General features: G+C 40.4%; 1 protein-coding gene across 1 annotated transcript in view; it reads left to right on the top strand.

The window, feature by feature from the left end:
• The window catches only part of LOC124776988 (phenoloxidase 2-like), a 309,427-nt gene that overhangs the window by 180,590 nt on the left and 103,806 nt on the right, over nt 1-25,031 (top strand). Inside the window, exon 8 of the mRNA XM_047252233.1 lies at nt 13,594-13,722. Coding sequence (XP_047108189.1) covers nt 13,594-13,722 — 129 coding nt within the window. The remainder of the gene's footprint in view (nt 1-13,593; nt 13,723-25,031) is intronic.

Here is a 25,031-nt window from a genome sequence, read left to right as displayed (position 1 = left end):
AGCAACTGGGACGTCACCGGCTCCACCCATGGTCATGCCCCCTCCTGCAACTGAGCCTGCTGCGGCCACTGAACCTCGGCCACCACCACTGGCAATGAACTCTCCGCAGGAAATGCAACCGCACTACCCATACTGTTATTTGCACACACGGTGTGGTGAGGTGGCACAGAACTGCAGACTACCCTGCTACTTCCCAAATGCCAATCGCAGGTAGGTCCAGGTGCCGCCTCCTGCACACAACATGACAGGCACCCTCCAGTGCTCCATTTTGTCTGGGAATGACCGGATAATTGCAGACGACTTTACATTAAAGACATTTCGTCAGGATACCTTTTCCTACTGGACACAGGTGCCAATGTTTTGCTACTGCCTACGTTAGCATTGTCGAACATCCACCCTCATCATACTTCACTGCAAGCTGTGAATTCAACTAAACTACAATGCTCGGGTTCAACTTCCCACTCTCCACAAACTGCAAACTTGAGTGGACTTTTTTAGTGTGCGAAATTGACAAACCTATACTAGGCATTGATTTCTTGCGACACCACAAACTTTCACCAGACCTAGTGCGAAACACCGTGTTCCATCATCTGTCCAAGACTCACTTCCCCTGTGCTCTGTTGATCAAACCCCCTGTGACACATCGGTCCAGGCTCATCTCATCCATACATGCTTGTCTCTGTCGATGACGTTACAAGAAACCACACACAAGTGCCTTGTCGAGCTTGAACACGTTGCTTGCCTATGCAAGGAAAACTTCAAGCTCTCCCTCCAGCTCCACAAAACACAGCTCCAGCTCTCTGATGCAGCAAAGGAATTACAGACACTACACCAAGGACAAAGAAAGGTCAGTAAGTGCGCCAAGTCGGCTTGCAATCCCAGCAATCGAGCATCCGTGTGTTTACCTCCTGCTACCCCTCGCAACTGTGCTATCAAGACTGCCATAATGTGTACTGACAGTTGCACAGGGCCACCCCCCCCCCCCCCCCCAACATGGCAGTGTTTGACACTCGGCCAGACACAAGAGCACATGCGTGACTAGTGTCATGTGTTCCCGAACTGATAGCTCCTACCCCACCCATCCCGGACAGCACCTCAAACTATACAACTTCGGCTCCTGTGCACCACCATGTGATCGCCACTGACAACACAAACAGTGAACTTGCACCAAGCGCTTCGTCCATGACCGTGCTGCCACAGGCCGCGCCCTCGGACAATAGACTCTACCAATCTCATCCGAGCACGGTGCCACTGCTTAGGGCCGGCAGCCATCTTGTCACGTTGACTCCTGGGACACTTCGCCACCTTGGCTCCCATCGGATCTGCCGAGTGGCTCCGAACAACATGACCACGCCTCGCCTGCCCCACCTGCCACACATTGTAAACAAACTGCCTCCCATACCGCCGGCAACATTTGACATGTGCAAACTGTTATGAACACTCTCGTGGCAGCAGGCATCGAGACCAACCAGGACAAATTGCAGCTACATCAACCCGCTGTCACTTTTCTTGGTTTTCGGGTCTCTGCCGATGGCATTTCACCGCCCCCTGAGAAAGTACAAACAATACTAAACCTACCCAGACCTTCATCATTCAAAGAGCTCCAGCGCTTTCTGGGGACAGTTAATTATTATCACTGACATCTACCTCGGGCTGCGGAGATTCAGGCTCCACTGACGGACGCCTTGGCAGACACCAACACTTCTGGATCTTGGCCCGTTTCATGGACCCTCACTATGACTGACTCTTTCACTGCCATCAAAAGTCTTCTTGCCGAGGCCTGCACCATCACGCATCCTCATCCCAATGTGTAGCTTTTCATCACCACAGACGATAGCGATACTGCCATCGGCACTGTCCTTAGCCAGACAATCAATGGCCAGACTTCGCCTCTGCAGTTCTTCTCGCGCAAGCTCACCAATGCACAATGAAAATATTCCGCATTTGACAAGGAGTTGCTCATGGTCTACGAAGTGATAAAACATTTTAAGACTGATGGACCACAAACCCCTGGCTGCGGCCATTACAAACCCGCCAGCTGACATGCCTCCTCGCCTCTTCAGATACATGGACTTCATATCTCAGTTCACCACCGATGTCAGACACATAAAGGGTGCTGACAATATAGTTTCCAATTTCCTTTCATGAGTCAACACCGTCCATTCACTGTTAGACCTCTCTGAACTGCCTAACCTCCAACACGTCAATGAGGAAACACAAAACCTGATTTCAAACTCTATTTCTTCACTACACTTTGTCTGCACCACCTTCCCTGGCATTTCCGGTGAGATCTGGTGCGATGACAGTACGGGCATGTTACGCCCCCTCATCCCACTCACGCTCCGTCGAGCTGTCTTCAATGCATTGCATAATTTAGCCCACCCCAGTGTTCATGCATCCGCCTGCCTCACAGCGGAGCACTTTGTGTGGAGAAATGTCAACAAGGACTGCCAGCAATGGGCCTGCTCCTGCATTGCGTGCCAACACTGCAAAGTACACAAGCACACTTCACCCCCCCCCCCTTGGCGCCTTTTCGATCCCTCCTGGGCGTTTCCAGCATATTCATATTGACATTGTTGGTCTTCTCTCCCCCTCCAATGGCTTTCGTTATGTTCTCTCGTCTATGAACCGAACAACTCGCTGGGTCGAGGCTGTCCCCCTCCCCAATATTATGGCAGAAACTGTTGCTCAAGCTTTCGTCGAGTCATGGGTATTACGTTTCAGATATTCCAGCTATCATCATGAATGACGAGGGCAGACAATTTGAATCGGCCCTGTTCAACAAGATTTGTAACATTTGCGGCATCTGGTGCATCCATACCACAGCATATTACCCGCAAAGTAACGGGCTAGTAGAGCGCTGGCACCTCACTTTCAAGGCGGCTCTTCAATGCCATGACTCTCTATGGATGGAGGCCCTTCCCCTTGTGCTACTCGGCATTCGTGCGACCTATAAGGAAGACCTCAAAGGCACAATAGCCGAGTTCGTATACGGCCAAAACATTGTTCTCCCTGGTGAACTTGTGAGCCCTTCCACTTCCCTCCCTCAGTCTGACTTACCTTCCATCATGGGCCACGTCAGATGCCACTTCATCAACCTCCATATCCTTCCGCCCGCCAGCCATTCCCACCCTGATGTTCACGTCCTGAAATCTCTGGACAATTGCGAGTATGTCATGCTCTGAGATGACACTGTCTGTGCTCCTCTCCAACCTCCATATACTGGCCTGTACTGAGTTCTCCGGTGCTTAGCCAACACCTATGACACCCAGATGAAAGATTCAGCTGTTACAGTCTCTCTCAACAGACTTAAGCCTGCTCATGTCAAGTCTTCTTCTACCCCACTTCAGGCCATGACCACGCCACTCACTGTCGTGGCTCATAACCCTCCGACCACTCCCTCCATGTCAGACTTACACACTCGATCAAGTGACTTCCAGCTCCAATCGTCGAGCTCTCCTACAACCTCGCCCTTTACTCCGGTCTCATGCACTCCGTTGAGTGACCACATGCTCCCCACATCGACCTTACCTACGATCATGCCCTCGCCGCCGGGCCCTTCGCTGGTCCCTTCGACCTCTCCACCGTTGCTTGCCTCTCATGCCCCCTTCTTGAACATGCCCTAGCTTGAGGTGTGTGTGCGCCTGTCCCCCCAGACATAATCCACGACATCTCAATAAAACTGCACGATTATATACTGTCCGTCGTGTGTTTCTCTTTATCCAGTGCTCATGACACAACCTCCACCATTCCCTGCCACCTGGTGAAATGTGTTCCCCTCCCCCCCGACGTTGACCTGGACATGCCTTGTGTGTTCGCCATGCCCACTGGAGACATCATCGCCATTGCTCCGTTCCACCCACAAACTGCCAGCCTAACTGTCACCACACAACCAGTATGACGCCCAGCTCGCTTCAACGACTTCCAGGTTTGGTGGCTGGGCCGAACCTTCCTCCACGACATCTACCCACACAGCTCCCCCCGATCCCCCGATGATGCTGTCGAACTGACCTTGGTCCGGCTCAATGCCTTAGTCACCCCCCCACCCTGGCCTCTCAAGAGTACTCCGTACTGCGGGGGAGGACTATGTGGCGCCAATGAGGTCAACACCCGCATCAATATGTGTTCATCTTTGGACTCTGGGCATCGTCTTTGGACTCTGAGCATTGTCTTTGGGCTGTTCTGCCATGTTCAGTTCTTTGTGAGCCTTGCATGTGTTTAGGTGAATAAATGAACTACTGCTAAATGGGTGTTGTTTGGTGTAACCAACCCGAACAACTCCCTCAGCATCATTCTGTGGCAATGTTTCGACATCGCTGCTTTTGGTCGACATATCGCTTGCCACATTTGCAACCAATGCTGTAGACTCCAGGTGTAAAAAACACTACTTTGTATTTCATACATATGAAACACTTTGAGGAAATGGCTCTCAAAACAAGACATATGAAACCAAAGGAGACTTGCCAATAGTGGACGACACATTTGTGGTGTGGCTGCCTGGCAAAGAAAGCCTGCAGGAATTTCTTGACCACCATAACAGCATACATGACAATATAAAATTCACCATGGAAGTAGACGAAAACAGATGCCTGCCTTTCCTTCATATCCTGATAAGGAAGAATATTGATGGTACTCTGGAATATTGGTCTAAATGCCAATAGCTGCCACCATCCAGAACAAAACAAATCTGTGTTCACTACCCTGGTGTACAGAGCATAAGACATATGTGACAGAGAGAATCTACCCACTGAGTTGCAATATCTGAGGGAAACCTTTCACAAGAATGGCTACTCATAGACACAGATAAGATGCACTCCCAGCTGAGCAAGAAGAAAAATGAAGGTGACGCAGAAGACATGAAGCATCTGACATTTCTTCCATACATTGGGCCACCCACAGCCAAGGTTTCCAGGATACACATTAAAACCATTTTATGCTCATTGGCTAAAATCAAAAATATTCTTGGCTCAATGAAAGACTAACTAAGACTACAGACACCTGGAGTCGACTCATCACTTATGAATGTGGCAAGCAATATATTGGCCAGATGCAGTGACGTATTTTACACCACCACTCAGAACATGTGAGAAGCATTTGCCCTGGCCAAAGAGACAAATCTGCTATAGCAGAATGCAGCTTCAATGAAGGTCATACATTTGATTTTGAACAGATAGAGGTGCTGTGCTGTATGAACAGGTTCTAAGACTCAGTCATCAAAGAGGCAGTGGAGAAACAGGTCCAGGACAATCTTGTCCACTGGGATAGCAGTTTCCAACTGAGCTCCACATGGGATTGTAGCACTAGCAAGAATATGTCAAGAGTGCTCTGAGGTGAAAGTGGTGAAGGCAGCAGATGGAATAGGTAGACAGCACCAGAACATGATGCCAGGATCCTCCAACGTGCTGGGAGTTCTCCCACCACCATCCGCAACAGTCCTTTGGAGAGCAATTGAACCAGCCATTGCACATGAGGCAAAGGATGCTGTAGTCTAATGGCTGTAAATATATGAACTGGACATTAACCTGACACTTTGCCTGAGCATAAGAAGGAAACTTGTTGAAACGTTGCCACAGAACAATGCCTTGACTTGGCTGATACCCCAAGAAGACTTAGTCAACAGTCGTTTTTCGAATGCTGTATGGGAACACCAATAAGGCTGACCAGCAAGAGTGACAAGACAGGATCTCTCTGACTGAGCAGTTTGACCTGTGACCTGTGACGTGTGACTGTGTAGCATATGGTCTTCTATGGATATGTATTGTGTTGTGCATAGTAAAGAAATTCTTGTACTCCGTTTCTATGATGAGTTTTATTTTTCAACACCATTATGTATGGAGTTCTACACCTGGATTGCATTCTGTTGTTTGGCACTTCAGAGGTTGCAAGGTAGCCTGAAACCTGAGTGGTACATTTGTCATGTATGAAGCTTCATTTACAAATTGTGGTCATGTAAATCTGTGGAACATGCACTACATGTCCATGCAACTTCCCAGTGGCTTCATACAGATGTTCAGTAATGAGAATGGGGAGTCAATGTTAGATGCAGTGTCATTGGTACCCTTATTGTAGGTCCCTATTTTTGTCAGGGAACATTAACTGGACTGCAGCATGCATCATATCTTCAACACACTCTACACCTCCTCATCGAGGAAGTGTGATTGCAAACATATCTATCTTTGTGATTCCAGCATGATGGATGCCTCACACATTATGCACATGATTTTATGGAAGTTGTGGATGCAGTATTTCCAAATAGGTGGATAGGACAAGGAGGTCCTCTGAGCTGGCGGTCTGATCCCCAACTTGACACAATTACAGTTCTTTCTCTGGGACACAGTGAGTGAGTGTGTCTATCATGAACCACCAATGACACAAAAAATATGAAAAACATATTACTGCTGCATATGCAGTAATATCTTTAGGAATATTACAATCTGTGCAAAACTCATTTGCTCACCATTTCCAAAATTATATTCACGCAAACAGTGGCAGCTTCAGATATACATTGCAGTGATGCAGATTCATCAGATATGACATTACTGTGAGTGCATTTTTTGTGCTGGTTATAATTCTCAAACATGAAGTGTTTGTGTGTTATAGGCCACTAATAATTGTGTTAGGAAACTAGAACTGAATCTTATCATTAAATTGTACCTTTAGTTTTTATTTCAATTGAAAAACCATACATGTGCCACTTAAATACATGCAGTTTTGCATTGAACTTGATGTTTGTTTATTTCCAAGAATTGCAAAAACCTGACAATTGTGTGAGCCCCTGATGCAGGTGTGTCCCTGACCAATTGTGTCTCTCACATTTTGTTTCATCTCAGAATTTTATGAGGTCTCAGAATTAGGTGGGACACCTTGTATAGATGAAAAAACAAAAGACACTATGTGACATAGTTTTATGATATGGTGTGCAATACTTAACAGCTCCATAAACATAATGACATCATGTAACCAAATGATCACAATTGCCAATGGTACCCTCAGACTCACAGTGTCTGGACATTCATGAACTGAAATAAAATCAAACATTAACAGTAATGTGCTAAGAATACTGCTCTATGTGCTGCATGTTTAATGATGTCTTGATCGATCTTAAAGCAATATATTACAGTCACTTGTACTTAACAGTGAAATAAAAGCACAAACAGGTGAATGGAAATTGTCATCAGTCAATAAACTAGATGAGGGTTATTGCCATGTATCATAAAATCATCACTTTGAAATAAGATGGTACAAAAACAAGTTCTATACCACAATTTATAATATACATAATCTATACAGAATATAGTGGTCATAAATAGCACCTGGATGATACAAAATCCATGCCAGAACCTCTCACAGAATTGACCCTTGTAAAAGTGCAGGTTCATATAATGTAACAAATTATTACAGTGTGTATTCTAATCTGTCTCAGGAAAACTAAATTTAGTCTATGTCATCATCTGGCATCATGCCAAAATTGAAGGATACTGAAACTTCATGCTGTGCTAACATATAACAAGTTGTACTCTCCATTATTCAGTCTGTATACACACTCATTGATCATGCTTATTGCTGCCATAGTTACTGATCTGTAGCTTAATATATTACATATTCATGTTGGTCACAGAATATAAAATATAATGTACAGTACAGTATCTAAAAGATCTATGGTATGTTTACAGGGTGTACATAAAGTCCAGGGACACTTTCAATTATTTATTGCACAAGAACTAAACATTGTAGTACTGATGTCATACATATGGCATTTTGAAGAGAAACTCAGAAAGCTTTTTTTTTTTTTTTTACAAACATTCAATATGCTAACTATGAGTGACCTGGCAGATGTCAATATAGTAATCGAATTCTTGCCATACCTGTCCCAGCATGGCATCATCGATTATATGGCAGCCGTTTCCTGTATTTTCTCCTGGAGCTCTGCTACATCACATAGTAGAGGTGGTACATACACTAGATCTTTAATGTGTCCCCACAGAAAAAAGTCACATGGAGTGAGATCTGGTGATTGGGGAGGCTATTTCATGAAATAGGTTCCCCTTCTGTTGCACAGTCGATCCATCGATGCGCCAGCTTCGTGCTCAGGTACCCACAAACTTCACGATCAAAATGGGGTGGAGCCACATCCTGCTGAAAGATGAATGGAGATTCTGATTGCATTTGAGGCATCAGCCATTGCTCCAACATGTCCAAGTAGGAATATCCAGTGACGGTGCTCTTGATGAAGAAGAATGGCCCGTACAGTTTTCGACATGACAAGGCACAAAAAACATTTACCTTTGGGGAACCAAGTTCAAATTCAATGCATTAGTGTGGATGGTTTGTACCCCAGATTCGACAATTATGCCTGTTCACTTTCCCAATAGTGTTAAAAGTGGCTTCATCACTAAAAATTAACTGATCAACTATGCCACCCCTATCCTTATTCAATTGTTGCATCTGCGAACCAAACTCAAAGCGCTTGTTTTTGTCATCATCATTGAACTTCTGCACTATCTCCAATTTGAATGGTTTCACAGACAGCTTCTGTCAGGGGACTTTCCACACTGTCATTGGAGCCATTTCAAGTTCATAGGATGCACGACACACCAATATCTTTGGACTGCTTATGAATGTGTCTCGTATGCACTCCACATTCACTTCACTCACACTGGAACATCTGCTTCTCTTTGCCGGACACAAGCAACCCATTGTAACAAATTTGTTGTAGCAGTGGTAAATGGCCTTCCTTGTTGGTGGCTTCATACTGTACTTGGTTCTAAACATCCGTTGAACAGTTGTAGAACACTTGTTTTTGTCGAACTCTAACACACAGAAAGCTCGCTCTGCATCTGAACTCGCCATGTTTGTGACTATCGCTGACTATTTGCAAATTACCAAAAAACACTGTGGTGGTATACATGGAAAAAACTTTCAGGGTTTCTCTTCAGAATTAAATATGTATGATATCTGTACAATGTTTGGTTCTTGTGCAATAAATAATTGAAAGTGTTCCTGGACTGTATGTACATCCTGTATTTATAAAACATATGCTAAAATACAGTATAATTTATGTCATGGGAGCCAAGCAAAATGACTGTTCACTTCAAGTCAGTTTATTTCATCATCAGTGAATCTCTTATGACCTCAAAAAGGAGCACAGTCATGGAAACTTAATTTTTTAAAAACTCTGTGGATACCATATACCCATGACACTCTGATTCTGTCTGATCTTAGCTGACTTGGTGATTTTAATGGCTTCTCTGGCTGTATGTCTATCATATATATATATATTTTAGAATTAATGAAAAATCCAAGATTATAGATAATTTTCACAAAATAGAGGAGGTGTTTATCAGATTACACACACACACACACACACACACACACACACACACACACACACACATACACACACACACACGCGCGCGCGCGCGCGCGCGCGCGCGTAGAAGAAAGGTCAGAAAATGAGTTACATCTCAGACAATATCTTCCATCAGAGAGAACAAATACAATACCTGCTAACAAACACACAGACATTGTTGCCTCCCAATGATGTTACCATCTGACTCAGTGCTATCAATCTTCTGCATATCTCTTTGTCTCATCTCCCATTTCTCTTGTCATTATTGGCTTTTATCAAAACAATTTTTCTGTACTGGAGAGTGTGCTGGACTGCTTTATTGCTTACTGCATCTTGACACATGCAGTGCTATTTCAACAGAGAACTTCCTACAGCTTTTAGCATATTTAGCCTTAATTTACAATGACCCGTTTGTGCTTCTATGTTGTTAATGTGCTTTATTACTGGTTAGTACTTTTACTATTTTATTTGTGCCTTTATATGGTCCTCAATTTCAGAAGAGCACACAAAACTATTAAAAATAAATTGCAGAAGTTCCACACAGAAAGTTTTTCCTTTATGTGGTATTATGAAGAGAGGATTCAAATTAAAATCTGAGAATAGTGATTCCTGATTTGATAAGTGTCCAGGGAGTTAAGGGGAGTATGCTTGGTACATAATTCACATGACAATTTGGTTGTGGTATTTTTTGAAGCTTTATAGATTTGAAATTAGAAAAGCTCTTTTCTGTTTTGCTTGTTTCTTATTTAGTATTAAAAATTATATAACCAAGTTATTTTCTGCTGTTCAACCAAGCAGTGAATTTTAATGCAATTACATTGTAAACACTGTACAGCACATGAGACAAGACATAATTACTCCCTTATATGAAGAAGCAATATAAAGAAAACACAAAATTTTGCAAACAAATAATTGCATACATAAAATTTTGTGATTGATCTGGATAATCATTTCATGATCATACTAAAACAAAAGATTTGTTAAAGTTTAGAATAATTGATGTACTAACAAAATTAACTGATGATGTTAAAACGGCATACAAAATCTCACCAAATCAAATTCTGTCACTAGAAAAATGTTAACAGGTATTAAATAACTTGCTGAAACCAGTGTTTATATTTTCTACATTAAAATAAATGCAATGAAGGAGGGAAAAGGGCAACCTGTAATGCTAATAAAGCAATAGATAAGTATGAAATTGTGTTAATGGCTATTGTTTACAGTTGTGAGACAAATTTAAATATCAGTGAAATATTTTAGTAACCTTTAAAAGTTGATAGTGATAATTTTGTATACAGGGCAGTCAGAAACAGTCTGTAAAGATTGTAAAAGTGTTACAGGACATGGTTGTGCTGAGAAATAACTGTTAAGTCAAAAATTAAGTATGTTGTGCTCTTTCTGAGTTTATCAGCATTCATATTAGCCAATCAGGCCACTGCTTGTGTGAATTCAAGCACCAGATACAGTTAGTGGCAATTGGACTCAGAGCATAGATGATAGTGTACAAAACTGATCAGCCTTTGGCTTGGGTTGGATCCTTATTACTGCATCAGATCCAATCTTCATATTGCTTTCTTGTTCAGTTTGAGAAATATAAATGAAGAACACATTTGGCAATACCATCTCCCGTGGACCACTTGAATTTGCATGTACAATAGCCTGATTGGCTAATATCAATGCTAATTACCTCAGAACTGGTTCAGTGTACCAAATCTTTTTATTAACAATCATTTCTCAGCACAAGCTACCCTATAACACCCTTACAATGTTTTCAGATTGTTTCTGACCATGCTGCATGTACATCTGATTGTAGTGGCACAACTAAACATTCTTTACAGATGAGTGCCTAATGAAATCCTTTCAGAAATACTAAAAGGTGCTACAGTGAGGAGACATTATATATATTGTCTACAAGTAAAGATAAGGGAACATTAATTGCTGGTGCAGTAATTGCCTTGGCATGCACACCAGTAGTATCTTTTAATGGAGATAACTCTATCTTCTTTATTTTCTGATGCCCATTTCCTACTTTCTTCAATGTCTGTGAAAATTGTCTCCAAAATGAGGCCTTAGTTAGATATAAGGAGAGATCTTTCTAGTTACTGAGAGGTAGCAGACACATGAATAAACAGAAACAAAGAGTGATACAAAAAGAAATGCAGTTCACATACAACTAAACACAGATAGGTGCCTAAAAGCTGAAATTGATAGCAGAGAGATTTCTGGAATAAATCTATGAGTATATTGAAAGAATAAGTTTATAGGAAATGGCAGTGCTGTCTCTGTTGCAGTAGACAAGAATTTCAAATGAACTGACATAGTTAGGACACCCACTAAAGGCAGAAATATATTTAATCAAATGGCAACAAATCAGTGTGACCACAATGAGGATGTCTACATTGAAATTGGTAATGAACATGAGGCACTTATAGCAACAGTGATTACCAGATTATATAGCTCAACTAAAACAAGGGGAAATATAACATAATTTGATAGATAAAAAGATCTACTCACCAAGCAGTGTCAGAAGAACACATATGTGAAAGGTACAGAATTTGAAAGCTTTCAGACCCAGTAGCTCCTTCTGGCAGAAAAGTTAAAGGGCAAGAAAGAGGGGTTAGACAAAAGGACTGGTGAGATTTAGAAAAAGGGTTCAGAAAAGTAACCCATACCCCCGAATCACGGGAGACTTATTCGATGGGATGAGAAGGGAAGACTGATTGTTGAGAACTGTGCTGGTTTACTGTGACAATTTTAGGAAAGGGTGGTTCACCTATAAAGGAGACCACATATAGGATGCTGGTGCAAGCTTTTCTTGAGTACTGCTCAAGTGTATGAAATCCAGACCAGGTCAGATTGAAGGAAGATATCGAATCAATTCAGAGGCAGGCTGCTAGATTTGTTAGTGGTAGGTTCAAACAGTTCTTAAGCATTATAGATAAAATTATTTAATTGGATAGATAAAAAATCTACTCTCCAAGCGGCAGCAGAACATACATGTAAAAGACTGTTGTGATTGGTAGGCTTTTGGAGCCAGTGGCTCCTTCTTCAGGCAGAGGGGTTGAAGAGGAAGGAAGAAGGGTGAAGGAAAAGGTCTGGAGAGGTTTAGGAAAAGGGATAGATTTTGGCAAAGTCACCTAGAACTGCAGGTCAGGAGAGACTACAACACATCCTCAGTTCTTGCCACCCACTTGGCCTTAATTTATGTTAATTTCTTGAGTCTCAGCATTTCTTCACAGTAACTATTTCTTGCTTCACTCTCTTTCATTTTGAGACTTGTCTGTTTTTTGCTGCACCCTCCCATCTGTATCACATACAATGCACTTAGCTTTTCATTCTTATTAATTCATGCATGATGTTTTGGCAGTAATCTCTGTCTTGTGTATCACCCTGTCTTCCACTTTTAAGCTCTCACAATTTCAAGTCTCATCCAGTGCAGTCCCAAGCAATCATTTTTTCCCTCTCAGCCCATTCAGTAAGTCTCCCCTGACCAAGGTTCTAAGTGACTTTTCTGAACTCTATCCCTTTTCTTAAACCTCACCCATCATTTTCCCTCATCTCTATTCATTCCCCTTCAACCCTTCTGCCAGAAGAAGGAACATCTGGCTCTGAAAGCTTGCATATTTTAATATCCATTGCATATGCATTCTCCTGCTACCACTTGGTGAGTAGATTTTTTATGTATCAAATTAAATTATACTTTCAAAAACAAGAGGAAAGATTTACACATTCAGGAAAGTACATATACAGGCAGCAATTATATCTTAAGGATAAGGCTGAAACATTTAACTCCAGGCAGGAGCATATAGCTCAAATTTAGAAGAATTGTTAACCACACTTTAGTTATATAAGTATCTAATAGAAGGTATCATGACAAGAGGAATCCTCCATGGTATACAGTCTCTGTATAGAAACAGGTGTGCCACAAAATGTAGGACTACAGATGCTAAAAATGCCTTTTGCTCTCAAAAGGGCAGAGTTTGAAACCTTCAAATAATAATGTAGCAGAATTGCATTGAAAGACCTCTCATGAAGTTTTGGTCATATCTTTAGGTTGTCAGTAAGACAGTTTGATGAGAATAACCAATCTTAGAATGTATCCTACATGGTTTTAAGGTGAGCATCATATTCAGCAACAACAGGACAATAATCTAATCAATATTACCTCTTTTACATTTGTTTCTCTTAAACTTTTTTAATTGCATAATTTAGCCATTGTTTGATTATGACTATCCTCTCAACAGGAAACATTTGGAGTTATTGGGGATCCCGCTACTTCTATGAGAGATCCACTATTTTACAGATGGCATGCATATATAGACCACATTTTTCAGCAACATAAAGTTCTGTTATCACCCTATACTGTAGAACAGGTAAGAAGAATTATGCTATTTTTTATTTATTTATTTATTTATTTTTTATTTTTATTTATTTAGTTATTTATTTATTTATTTTGGAAAGAGACAATACATTTTCATCATAGATGCGGAAATAAATTGCAACTCTTGATTTCTAGGAACTATTTGTAATTATAACAAAAGTTTTCAACTTGAAGTATCATTCCTGAAATCAGCTTCAGTAATTTAATTAAGTAAGACATTTCAGCAAGTTGTTCATTCTTACCCTCTACCTAGACCGTTGTCCAGACCACTTCAGTGCACCAAGAATTTTAGTGTTTTCTAAAACAGTGTAATCATTAAGGTCATTCATTACTTTTAAAGCTAGTTTACACAGATTCCTACCTTCTGGGTAGCTCTCAGATGTAGGAAATCTTCATTCACACAATCATAGGCTTTCCATATGTAGGTATATGTCTAGGGGTTCACTGTCAAATATATTATTTTATGAGCAAAACCTTTCATCACTGGCATCAAGGATGACACTTCCACAAGTAGTATTTAAAAAATTCTGAATTGAATACTTTTGTTTTTGCAGAGAACACATTATTTCAATTACACATGTGCAATTAAAACCATGTTGTTAAATCACAAATTGGACCCAGTGAAATATTTTGTTACATTGCTTACATGAATTTTTAAATATAGGCTTATTCGACTTTTTCCAGGACCCATTAATAGATTTGTGAGATCTTTTAACAAGAACTTAAACCTGTACGATGTCTTATCATTCTGAGTTCTTTTAATGTTCCGTTAATTACTCTCAGTGTAGTAATTCAGTTCATCTTCCTGTATCTCAGTCCACTCCATCTTTCCATCGAGCTTTATTAATGAGTCAATACAAATTGACATCTGCACTGATAGAGATAAAAACCCAACTGACTCAATAACCTGCTACCACAGTTCATTGCATTTCACATTTCATGTAATTCAGATTAAGAAGTATGAACTTCTTGACTACTGACAAAATGGTTGCTCCTTAATGTGTGTTGATCAACGTCTACCTGAAAGCATGTATTGAACATTGCTATCTTAGGACTAAAGCATCTGCATTTGAATTCTTGTTGGAACCCTGAGGTTTTCTCAAGTATGGTTTAAAACTATAGAAATACATGTAATTAGTAAACAATGGATGATTAGACATTAATCAACAAGACTTTTCAAGTTCTTGAACAGAAACATTTTGTCATTCTTTTAATTAATGAAATAATTTTTTATGAAAGAAGTTGTATCTTACCACTGCTTACTCTTCACTCATTCAAATTTCCATAGAAGCCTTCCACACTTTTGTAATACTAGTATCTCTGGATGGGACAACTACCGTACAGCCTGTAATGAATAAAGAGAATGCTGTGGCAAGTTCAAAATTTGAGGCATTTCATGAAGCATGCTTGAGTGACATATTTAGTGGAGCACTGCTTGCAAGAGCCAGTTCAGCATATAGTTTCCTTTTATGAAAAATTGTCATAACAAAAATGATTATTTATTGCACATAATATCATGTTTTAGACATTGGTGTTGCTAAATTTTTAGTATCATTCAGTTAATAGTATTGAAGCTGAAAATATGTTTAATGTGATACAATAATTGTGAGATTTCACTTCATTTTGCATTCTAATGACAAAGACGAATGGCTATTACATCATCATTCAATTTCATGCACTAATTTCCTTTCAATACAAATATCAGGAAAATGTACCTACCTATTGTAACCTATTTTTTTGTTAATTCATTAACTGACCACTCACAACAAGACTGCTGTTCAGAAATATTTTTTAATTACTTTTCTTAAATATACTTGAATTTCTGCTCAACTTTTTGTTTATTTGTTGTAATTTTTCAAAATACTTCACTAAAAGCTATAGATATAATACTAACCCAAGAAATTTCGGGCTGTGAGAAAAACTACAATGCACAAACATTTCCATTTGTTTTATTTATAATAATTTTTGTGTATGTATTGTTTACAGGTCTTTTACTGACAGATACTTCCTAAAATGAGGTGTTACACTCAGAGGAACAGTACAGTCTCTACAGTAATACTGTGTTTCTTTTCCTACATGTTTCCAATCAGATCATCTTGCATAAAGCAGACATTGCAATGTTTCTTCAGAATGGATTTCTTCTGTTTCGTTGGAATGGTTTCTGGGAAATACCTTGCTGATTGCCCCTGAGGAGCTCCTGAGTGGATGAGGGATTCCCAGAACTTGGAAAGATTATGTTTGGTTTGTTTTCATTGTAGATTATTCCATGATGTCCACGATGTCCCAAAACTGCTCTCATTAATAAACGGTCACAAGGCCCACATAGTACTAGGGACGGAAAGTTAGCTGAAACCAGATGTAAACAGTAAAGAAATTCTGAACTCAGATTGGAATGTATACCGCAGAGACAGGCTGGACAGTGAAGGGGGAGGCATGTTTATAGTGATAAAAAGTGCAATAGCATCGAAGGAAATTGACGGAGATCCGAAATGTGAAATTATTTGGGTGAAGGTCACGGTTAAAGCAGGCTGAAACATGGTAATTGGATGGCTCTCTAGGCCCCCTGGCTCAGCAGCTGTTGTGGCAGAGCACCTGAAGGAAAATTTGGAAAATAATTTGAGTAGATTTCCCGACCATGTTATAGTTCTGGGTGGAGATTTTAATTTACCAGATATCGACTGGGAGACTCAAACGTTCATAACAGGTGACAGAGACAAAGAATCCAGTGAAATTTTTTTATGTGCATTATCTGAAAACTACCTTGAGCAGTTAACAGGGAACCGACTCGTGGCAATAACATATTAGACCTTCTGGTAACAAACGGACCCAAACTATTTGAAACAGTTAACGCAGAACAGGGACTCAGTGATCATAAAGCGATTACTGCATCGATGATTTCAGCAGTAAATAGAAATATTAAAAAAGGTGGGAAGATTTTTCTGTTTAACAAGAGTGACAAAAAGCAGATTTCAGAGTTCTTGATGGCTCAAAACAAAATTTTTGTCTCAAGTACAGATAGTGTTGAGGATCAGTGGACAAAGTTCAAAACCATTGTTCATTATGCATTGTATGAGTATGTGCCAAGCAAGATCATAAGAGATGGAAAAGAGCCACCATGGTTCAACAACCAAGTTAGAAAACTGCTACGGAACCAAAGGGAACTTCACAGCAAACATAAACATAGCTAAAGGCTTGCAGACAAACAAAAATTACACGAAGTGAAATGTAGTGTGAGGAGGGTTATGTGAGAGGCATTCAATGAATTCGAAAGTAAAGTTCTATGTACTGACTTGGCAGAAAATCCTAAGAAATTTTGGTCTTATGTCAAAGCAGTAGGTGGATCCAAACAAAATGCCCAGACACTCTGTGACCAAAATAGTACTGAAACAGAGGATGACAGACTAAAGGCCAAAATACTAAATGTATTTTTCCAAAGCTGTTTCACAGAGGAAGACTGCACTGTAGTTCCTTCTCTAGATTGTCACACAGATGACAAAATGGTAGATATTGGAATAGATGACAGAGGGATAGAAAAATAATTAAAATTGCTCAAAAGAGGAAAGGCCGCTGGACCTGATGGGATATCAGTTTGATTTTACACAGAGTACGTGAAGGAACTTGCCCCCCTTCTTGCAGCGGTGTACCATAGGTCTCTAGAAGAGTGTAGCATTCCAAAAGATTGGAAAAGGGCACAGTTTATTCCCATTTTCAAGAATGGACATCGAACAGATGTGCAGAACTATAGACCTATACCTCTAACATTGATCAGTTGTAGAATTTTGGAACATGTATTATGTTCGAGTATAATGACTTTTCTGGGTACTAGAAATCTACTCTGTAGGAATCAACATGGGTTTAAAAAAAGACGATCGTGTGATACCCAGCTCGCGCTATTCGTCCACGAGACTCAGAGGGCCATAGACACTGGTTCCCAGCTAGATGCCGTGTTTCTTGACTTCCGCAAGGTGTTTGATACAGTTCCCCACACTCGTTTAATGAACAAAGTAAGAGCATATGGAGTATCAGACCAATTGTGTGATAGGATTGAAGAGTTTCTAGATAACAGAATGCAGCATGTCGTTCTCAATGGTGAGAAGTCTTCCAAAGTAAGAGTGATTTCTGGTGTGCCGCAGGGGAGTGTTGTAGGACTGTTGCTATTCACAATATATATAAATGACCTTGTGGATAACATCGGAAGTTCTCTGAGGCTTTTTGCGGATGATACTGTTGTATATCGAGAGGTTGTAACAATGGAAAATTGTATTGAAATGCAGGCAGATCTGCAATGAATTGATGCATGGTGCAGGGAATGTCCATTGAATCTCGATGTAGACAAGTGTAATGTGCTGCGAATACATAGAAAGAAAGATCCTTTATCATTTAGCTACAATATAGCAGGTCAGCAACTGGAAGCAGTTAATTCCATAAATTATCTGGGAGTATGCATTAGGAGTGATTTAAATAGAATGACCATATAAAATTAATCGTTGGTAAAGCAGATACCAGACTGAGATTCATTGGAAGTATCCTAAGGAAATGCAGTCCGAAAACAAAGGAAGTAGGTTACAGTACACTTGTTCGCCCATTGCTTGAATACTGCTCACCGGTGTGAGCTCCATACCAGATAGGGTTGATAGAAGAGATAGAGAAGATCCAACAGAGAGCAGTGCACTTCATTACAGGACCATTTAGTAATCACAAAAGCATTATGGAGATGATAGATAGACTCCAGTCGAAAATTCTGCAAGAGAGACACTCAGTAGCTCGGCACAGGCTTTTGTTGAAGTTTTGAGAACATACCTTCTCTGAGGAGTCAAGCAGTATATTGCTCCCTCCTACGTATATCTCTTGAAGAGACCATGAGGATGAAATCAGAGAGATTAGAGCCCACATGGAGGCATACTAACAATCTTTCTTTCCGCGAACAATACGAGACTGGAATAGAAGGGAGAACCGATAGAGGTACTCAAAGTACCCTCTGCCACACACCGTCAGGTGGCTTGCAGAGTATGGATGTAGATGTAGATGTAGAAGAACTTCCTACTGGTCTTGGATCCTCCTGACAGCATAGTATACGTGAAAGTCACACCTTAACTTCACTATTCAGGTCTTACCTGTGCACAGCAGAAATATAACTATAATTAAATGAAGAATTTATTGCAAAGAACAGCACATTTGCTTTGCTAGTGTGTTTCCTAACACTTCATCAAAGAAAGTAATAGTACAGACAACACAGGTTTACTGAGGAGATACGAAACAGTATCTCATTAAATTACACAGGAATGGATTCAGACTACAACAAAATGCCACATATGAAACTAGTATGAACACAGAGTGAAGGATGCCCACTAGATTTCAAAGAAACAAAAAGAAATACATGTGCATGAGTTAACTTGAGACAGGATTTATAAAAAAATCAGCTTCCCCAAGATAATTTGGAATAGTAAGTCAAGTGGTTGAATAAATTTATTCATGTTTCTCCCTTCCCTGGGGATTTTTTCACAAATTTTGCTTTTTATTTTAAAGAAATATGCTACAGACAACATACATAAACAAAAGAGGCTTAGTAATTCAATCACAGCTAGTAGTAACACTGCATCTGCATTACAAAAAAAGTGAAGCACCCAGAAGCCATGGTAGGATGTCAGTGTAAATCTATACATATACTCACCATAGGTGAGCATGCAAATAATTAAGAGTTGCAGTTCTTTGTGATAAATAGAATGACCACCAGAGTACATTAGTGTTGTTGATATTTAGTGTTGTTACCAAGTTTGGTACAGTAAGCAAGGAGCAGGAACAACATCAAATGTTGAGTGATCACTGAGAAGGACATGGAGGTACTGTGTGACTGCTGGCCACCAAGTTTGCTGCTTGGAAAACTGTGAGTATTGCAGTAGAATTTACCAAAGGACAGTCAGAACTCAATTCTCTTTGGGTAGCCACCACAAGCAAATCATTACCAGCAAAGCAAAACCACCATGTTCTTGTCACTACTGACATAAGCTCAATATGACATCACTCTGCTAAGCCAGACTCTGCCTTGACTTCCTCTCTGGTACTTGACTTTAGGTCTAATATTTCCCTGCATATCTGTGCACTGTGACCTATTTCACATAAAGACTCTGAACTTGCTCACATTTTTATCAAGTGACACTTGTTGAACTTCTGAAACTTCGTAGTTCAGTTCCATTTATTTAATTCACTTACTTACGGACTTTAATTTTTCCTGGACACAAGGATATGGTGATTTAAATTGTATTATTTTTTGACATCTAATAAATACTGTAACTGTAACAGCATTTATTTATTGCTGTTGGCAGCAGCAAATACCCATGACATGTTAGTCCTATATGTGCAACACAGCTACAAAATCAGTGATCATAAACATTACATGTGAAAAGGAGTATCTGTGTCTGACCAGTGCTAAAAGAAAGAGGCAGCATTTCTTAAGCTAACTGAGCACCAGCAAAACAGCTGCAACTACGGAAAAAATGCAAGGAACACAGCAGAAACAATTAAAACAGCAGTTAATTAGCAGCAACAAATGCAGCAGTAATAGATACTGCCTATGAAGTAGCTTTTGTCTTGCTCTGATTGGACTCCACCCTCCTCACGCAGCTCATACTGGCCTTTATCCTATCACTCATCAGCTACTCCAAGGAATGTAGTTCATATGCAGAATGCCTGCGCCATCATCTTGTGGCAGGATTATTTCTGACACTGCTTGTCGTTCAGACTACTTCCCTATGTGGTATTGACAAGAAGAGTTTCACATGATACAGAGGATCATCCGTCAGTGATCTTCTGATTTCAGTCCGTGTTTAAACATGTGTGCTAAACAACAAGGGCAGATAAACTTATAATATATGAAGCTAGTATCTATACAGATATCATTGGTGAATTTGCATCTCTAGAGGAATGAAATTATAATGAAATTATAATGAAATCTATACCTTTAGATGCTTACAGGTGTTGATAAATATTTATCAATGCCTGTAAGCAGCTAAAGGTCTAGATTTAATTATAATTTCAAACTTATAATGGGTTACCAAATTCTAAACTGTTAGCTGAAGCTGTAAATTCACTTACACAACAGAGGATTGTGCTAATTCTTATGTAGACAGCAAATACAAGACAGATTGGTCCAAGGTGCATGCAGCCATAAAATCCAAATTGATGCCCATGGGTAACCAGATCCTACCTTGAATGGAGTCCTAACCATTGCATAATCATTTGAAGTAACACAGACAGCCCATCATGTCTGATGCCATACTTGACAGATGTCATCCCGTTTTGCTGAGATTGTTCACCTCACTCACCAATGTGTGCCTAAGTTAGCACTATGCAAACCTGAGTGAGCATTGCCAGTGACATATACATCCACTGAAATCCCATAGGGGCCCCAGCTACTGGGTTAGAAGCTAGCCCTGGTGTGGAGGGGTGGCAGAAGTGCTGCCCTGACTGCAAATTACTGCCCTCAAGGCAGTGCTGCTGTAGTGACTCGGGGGACAGCTCCTCATTGTGTCTTCTAAGTGTGCAGAGTAGACTTAGAATCATATGCTGGTCTGGTGGAACTGGCTGCCTAGACCAGTATTGGCTACCAGCTGGCCTATAGCTTGTTGGAGACCCACATGGACATGATGTCATGGAGAGTGCTGCCAGAGTGCACGAAACTGGGCTAGAAACAGAAGGTATTTATAGTGATTAGTAGCACCCTTGTTGCCCTATTCTGGTGCTTCCAGGTACATGCAGATCAACACCTCTGTGTCCCAACTGGGTGGAAATATACAGCAGATTGGCTTCCATTGCATAGCCTTTTTGTGATGTCACCATGATTGGATGGCTCAACCCAGTTTCCTTGCAGTGCACAAACAGGCTTGCTTGTGAAATTACATATCAGCACCTCTGTACCTATCTACCTGCCTCACACACATCTGCAGTGGAGCTGATTTAATTCAGCAACACTCAAAATTAACTATGTTGTTACTTATCTCCCCACGACAAAGTTACAACATAGGTTATTTTTCCCCTGACATCAAGCAACAAAACTCTGAAAGTGGGGCACCTTCCCCCTACAATTGTCCACCTGTTCACTCCATTGGTCCTTATGCTACTACATAAAACCTCTGCTCTTGTCTGAGCTACCCCTTAACCAATAACACTTTCAAAACATTAAACAACTATTTACATGAGTATCCCCATATCATGCCCTCCTGACATCTCGTACCATAAGCAACAGGCTCATTTCAACCCCACTCAAGGTTTCTTGACTTTTGGATCACATTTAATTATATCTATTATATATAACTCTCTTATTACTACCCTTTGCACTCATCATAACTTCTCATGCACAAACAGTTAACCAGTGATGCTTGGGAGCTTGATTATGTGCTGTGCTCCTCCTGATATTGCTGAATATGTGAAGGAATTTTCTCTACTGAAACAAACCCCTACTGTGTGCCTATTAGTTGGTTCAGTGACATAATTGGGTTATGAGCCAAAGTTTCATTTAGGTAGGTCAGATTTTTTACTGAAAAAGTCGCTAGTGGCTTCTCTGGCCACTATAACTGTCATTAGACAATGTTCAACATTGTTTCCCCTGTAACAGAGTGTGATAAGTGGAATGACTGCCCTTTTATGTCACAGTCCGTCCCACTAATAAGTATTCCACTCCTGTGAGAACCAACTTTTAGCTCCCATGAGCTTGCCTTGCACATAACATTTTGCTACTACCACTTTGGTACTGTTTACAGAAAACATCTGGTACAAACCAACTTGCTGAAAATAGGGTTGTGCCCCTAGTACATGACATGAACAATCCCAACTTAGTGTTGTACCTAAGTACAACCGCATCTTGCATGTGCATGCACCCATGTGCACCACCTGGGTTGAGCAAATAGTAACCCCTCCCCTCTGATAATGTTTGAGTTTGGTTAGCACCATCACCATATGCCTACCACCATCTGCCACAATTAGCAGTATCTCCTGTGGATGAATTTTGCCAAACATCAGAATCAGCTTTGGTACCCAATGATAGCTTCTGAGTATCATGTCCACTAGTCTTGTAAAAAGAACTCTGATTTCCAGTGGTAGTATCTGCAGTGCCCCTACACCACTCTTGGTTTAGAAGTGCAACTCTGCATGATAAGGACTCCTCTCATCTTTTTCTTTGACCTGCAACAACCTGGGAACAGAGAATTCCCATTACTCCCCTTCACCCTTCAAGAGGTCTGCCACTACATTCAAATACAAAAGAAAACTGAACCCTAAAATACCTAACTTACACACAAATGAACATAAAAATTATAATTCTACATATAAGATGAACAAAACTTCTTCCTGGTACCATCATTCTCTACTGATATGCTAATCACTAATATTTCTAAATAAACCCATGTTTGCATGTCTGTTACCAGGCTTGTGTATATCTACATACACGAATTCACTTAAACTCAGGTCCTTAACATACGACAACTACTTAAGGACTGTATGGTCCATTACTGCTTTAAACGCTTTTCCATACAAATAACAACTTGAAACATATGATTCCATAAGCATGTCATTTCCTGTTGTTGAGTAGTTTTTCTTTGCTCTGTTCAAGTGCCTAGAGGCATATGCTATCAGAGGCTCCTCTCCATCTACCATTTGACTGAGACCTGTCTCTATAGCCTGAGTTGACGCAAGCAATTTGTTTACAAGCCCCTTATGAGGTATGGTGTTGAAAGCCTCCTGGATATCTATAAATATGGTATCAATTTGAAATCCTTTGTTGATGGCATTCAGTGCTGTGTGAGTAAAAAGCTAGACATATATCACTAGAGTAATGTTTTCCTCATCTGTGTTGGCTGTGTGTCAACAGACTCTTCCCTTCAAGGTAATTCATAAGATTTGAACACAATATATTTTCCAAAATCCTGCTACATATCAACATTAATGATACAGGCCAGTAATTTAGTGGATTACTCCTACTACCTTGCAAAACTGTGATTCATCACTGAACACAATACGAAGCCATTAATCAGCTGTCCATGATTCAAATACAGCCATTTGTGTTGAGATGTTGACAGCAGCCTTTGTGCAGGATGAAAATTACAAATCCAGCAATTGTTAGTATTCGATAAGTGGTGCCAATGACACAGAATGTTTCAGAGAGTCAATTACTTGTTCTCAGGCAGTAGGAGCAGATGATAAGAAGTTACAATGGGGAACATAATACACTGATCTTCTGTTACAGTCGTCAGACATGGTTGAGTGAAACCTTGGCTGCAAGTATGCCTCATGTTTCCATACTGTCCAATGTTGAGTCACTATCGCATCCAAATGCCCCACATACCTGAAAACTGCACGATTTGACAAGCTGCTCAAATGGAGAACCACAATGAGGTTCCTTCCAAATTCTGTGATGTGCTGATAATGATATCTCATAAGAGTACATGGTACCTCCATGTCTGTTTCAGTGATCACTCAACATTTGATGTTGTTCCTGCTCCTTGCCTACTGTACCAAGCCTGGTAACAACACTAAATACCAACAACACTGTTGTACTCTGATGGTCATTCTATTTATCACAAAGAACTGCAACTCTTAATTATTTGCGTGCTCACCTATGGTAAGTAAATGTATAAATTTACATTGACATCATACCATGGCTTCTGGGTGCTTCATATTTTTTGTAATGCACATGCAGTGTTACCACCAGTTGTGATGGAATTACTAAGCCTCTTTTGTTTATGCATTTTGTCTGTAGCATATTTCTGTAAACTAAAAAACAAAATTTGTGGAAAAAATCCTCAGAGAAGGGAGAAATTGAATCAAAATTATTTAACCACTTGACTTACTATTCCAAATTATCTTGGGGAAGCTGATTTATTCATAAATGATATCTCAAGTTAACTCATGTACAGTCTTAGACATAAAAACTGACCGCCGGCCGGCCGCCACAGAGACTAAGTCCGAGTCGTTCACTTAAGGTGGCCAATAAAACTGACCGCCCCTGACAACTCTAAGTCCGGCCATCTGCACAATCTGGCAACACTGTAAGATGTGGAAGTGTTGTCTACTTCCTAGATGATATGGATGAAATGAGCCCATGGTCTTGCGGTAATCGTTGTACATTCTAAACGTAGAGTCGCATGTTCGCGTCCAACAACTTTTTTTTTTTTTTTTTAACCTCAGTTCGGTCTAAAGTTATGAGTCTGATTGAACATCAAAGACAATTTGCTTAACATTCTACCCACCCGCAATAATAAGTATTCCAGAAACAATTTTTTTTTTTTGGGGGGGGGGGGGGGGGGGACA

This window comes from Schistocerca piceifrons, chromosome 2 (assembly GCF_021461385.2).
Source record: "Schistocerca piceifrons isolate TAMUIC-IGC-003096 chromosome 2, iqSchPice1.1, whole genome shotgun sequence".
Classification (NCBI taxonomy): Eukaryota; Metazoa; Arthropoda; class Insecta; order Orthoptera; family Acrididae; genus Schistocerca; species Schistocerca piceifrons.
The sequence above is the reverse complement of the archived record's forward strand: the minus strand, read 5'-3'. Positions and strand labels throughout refer to the sequence as shown.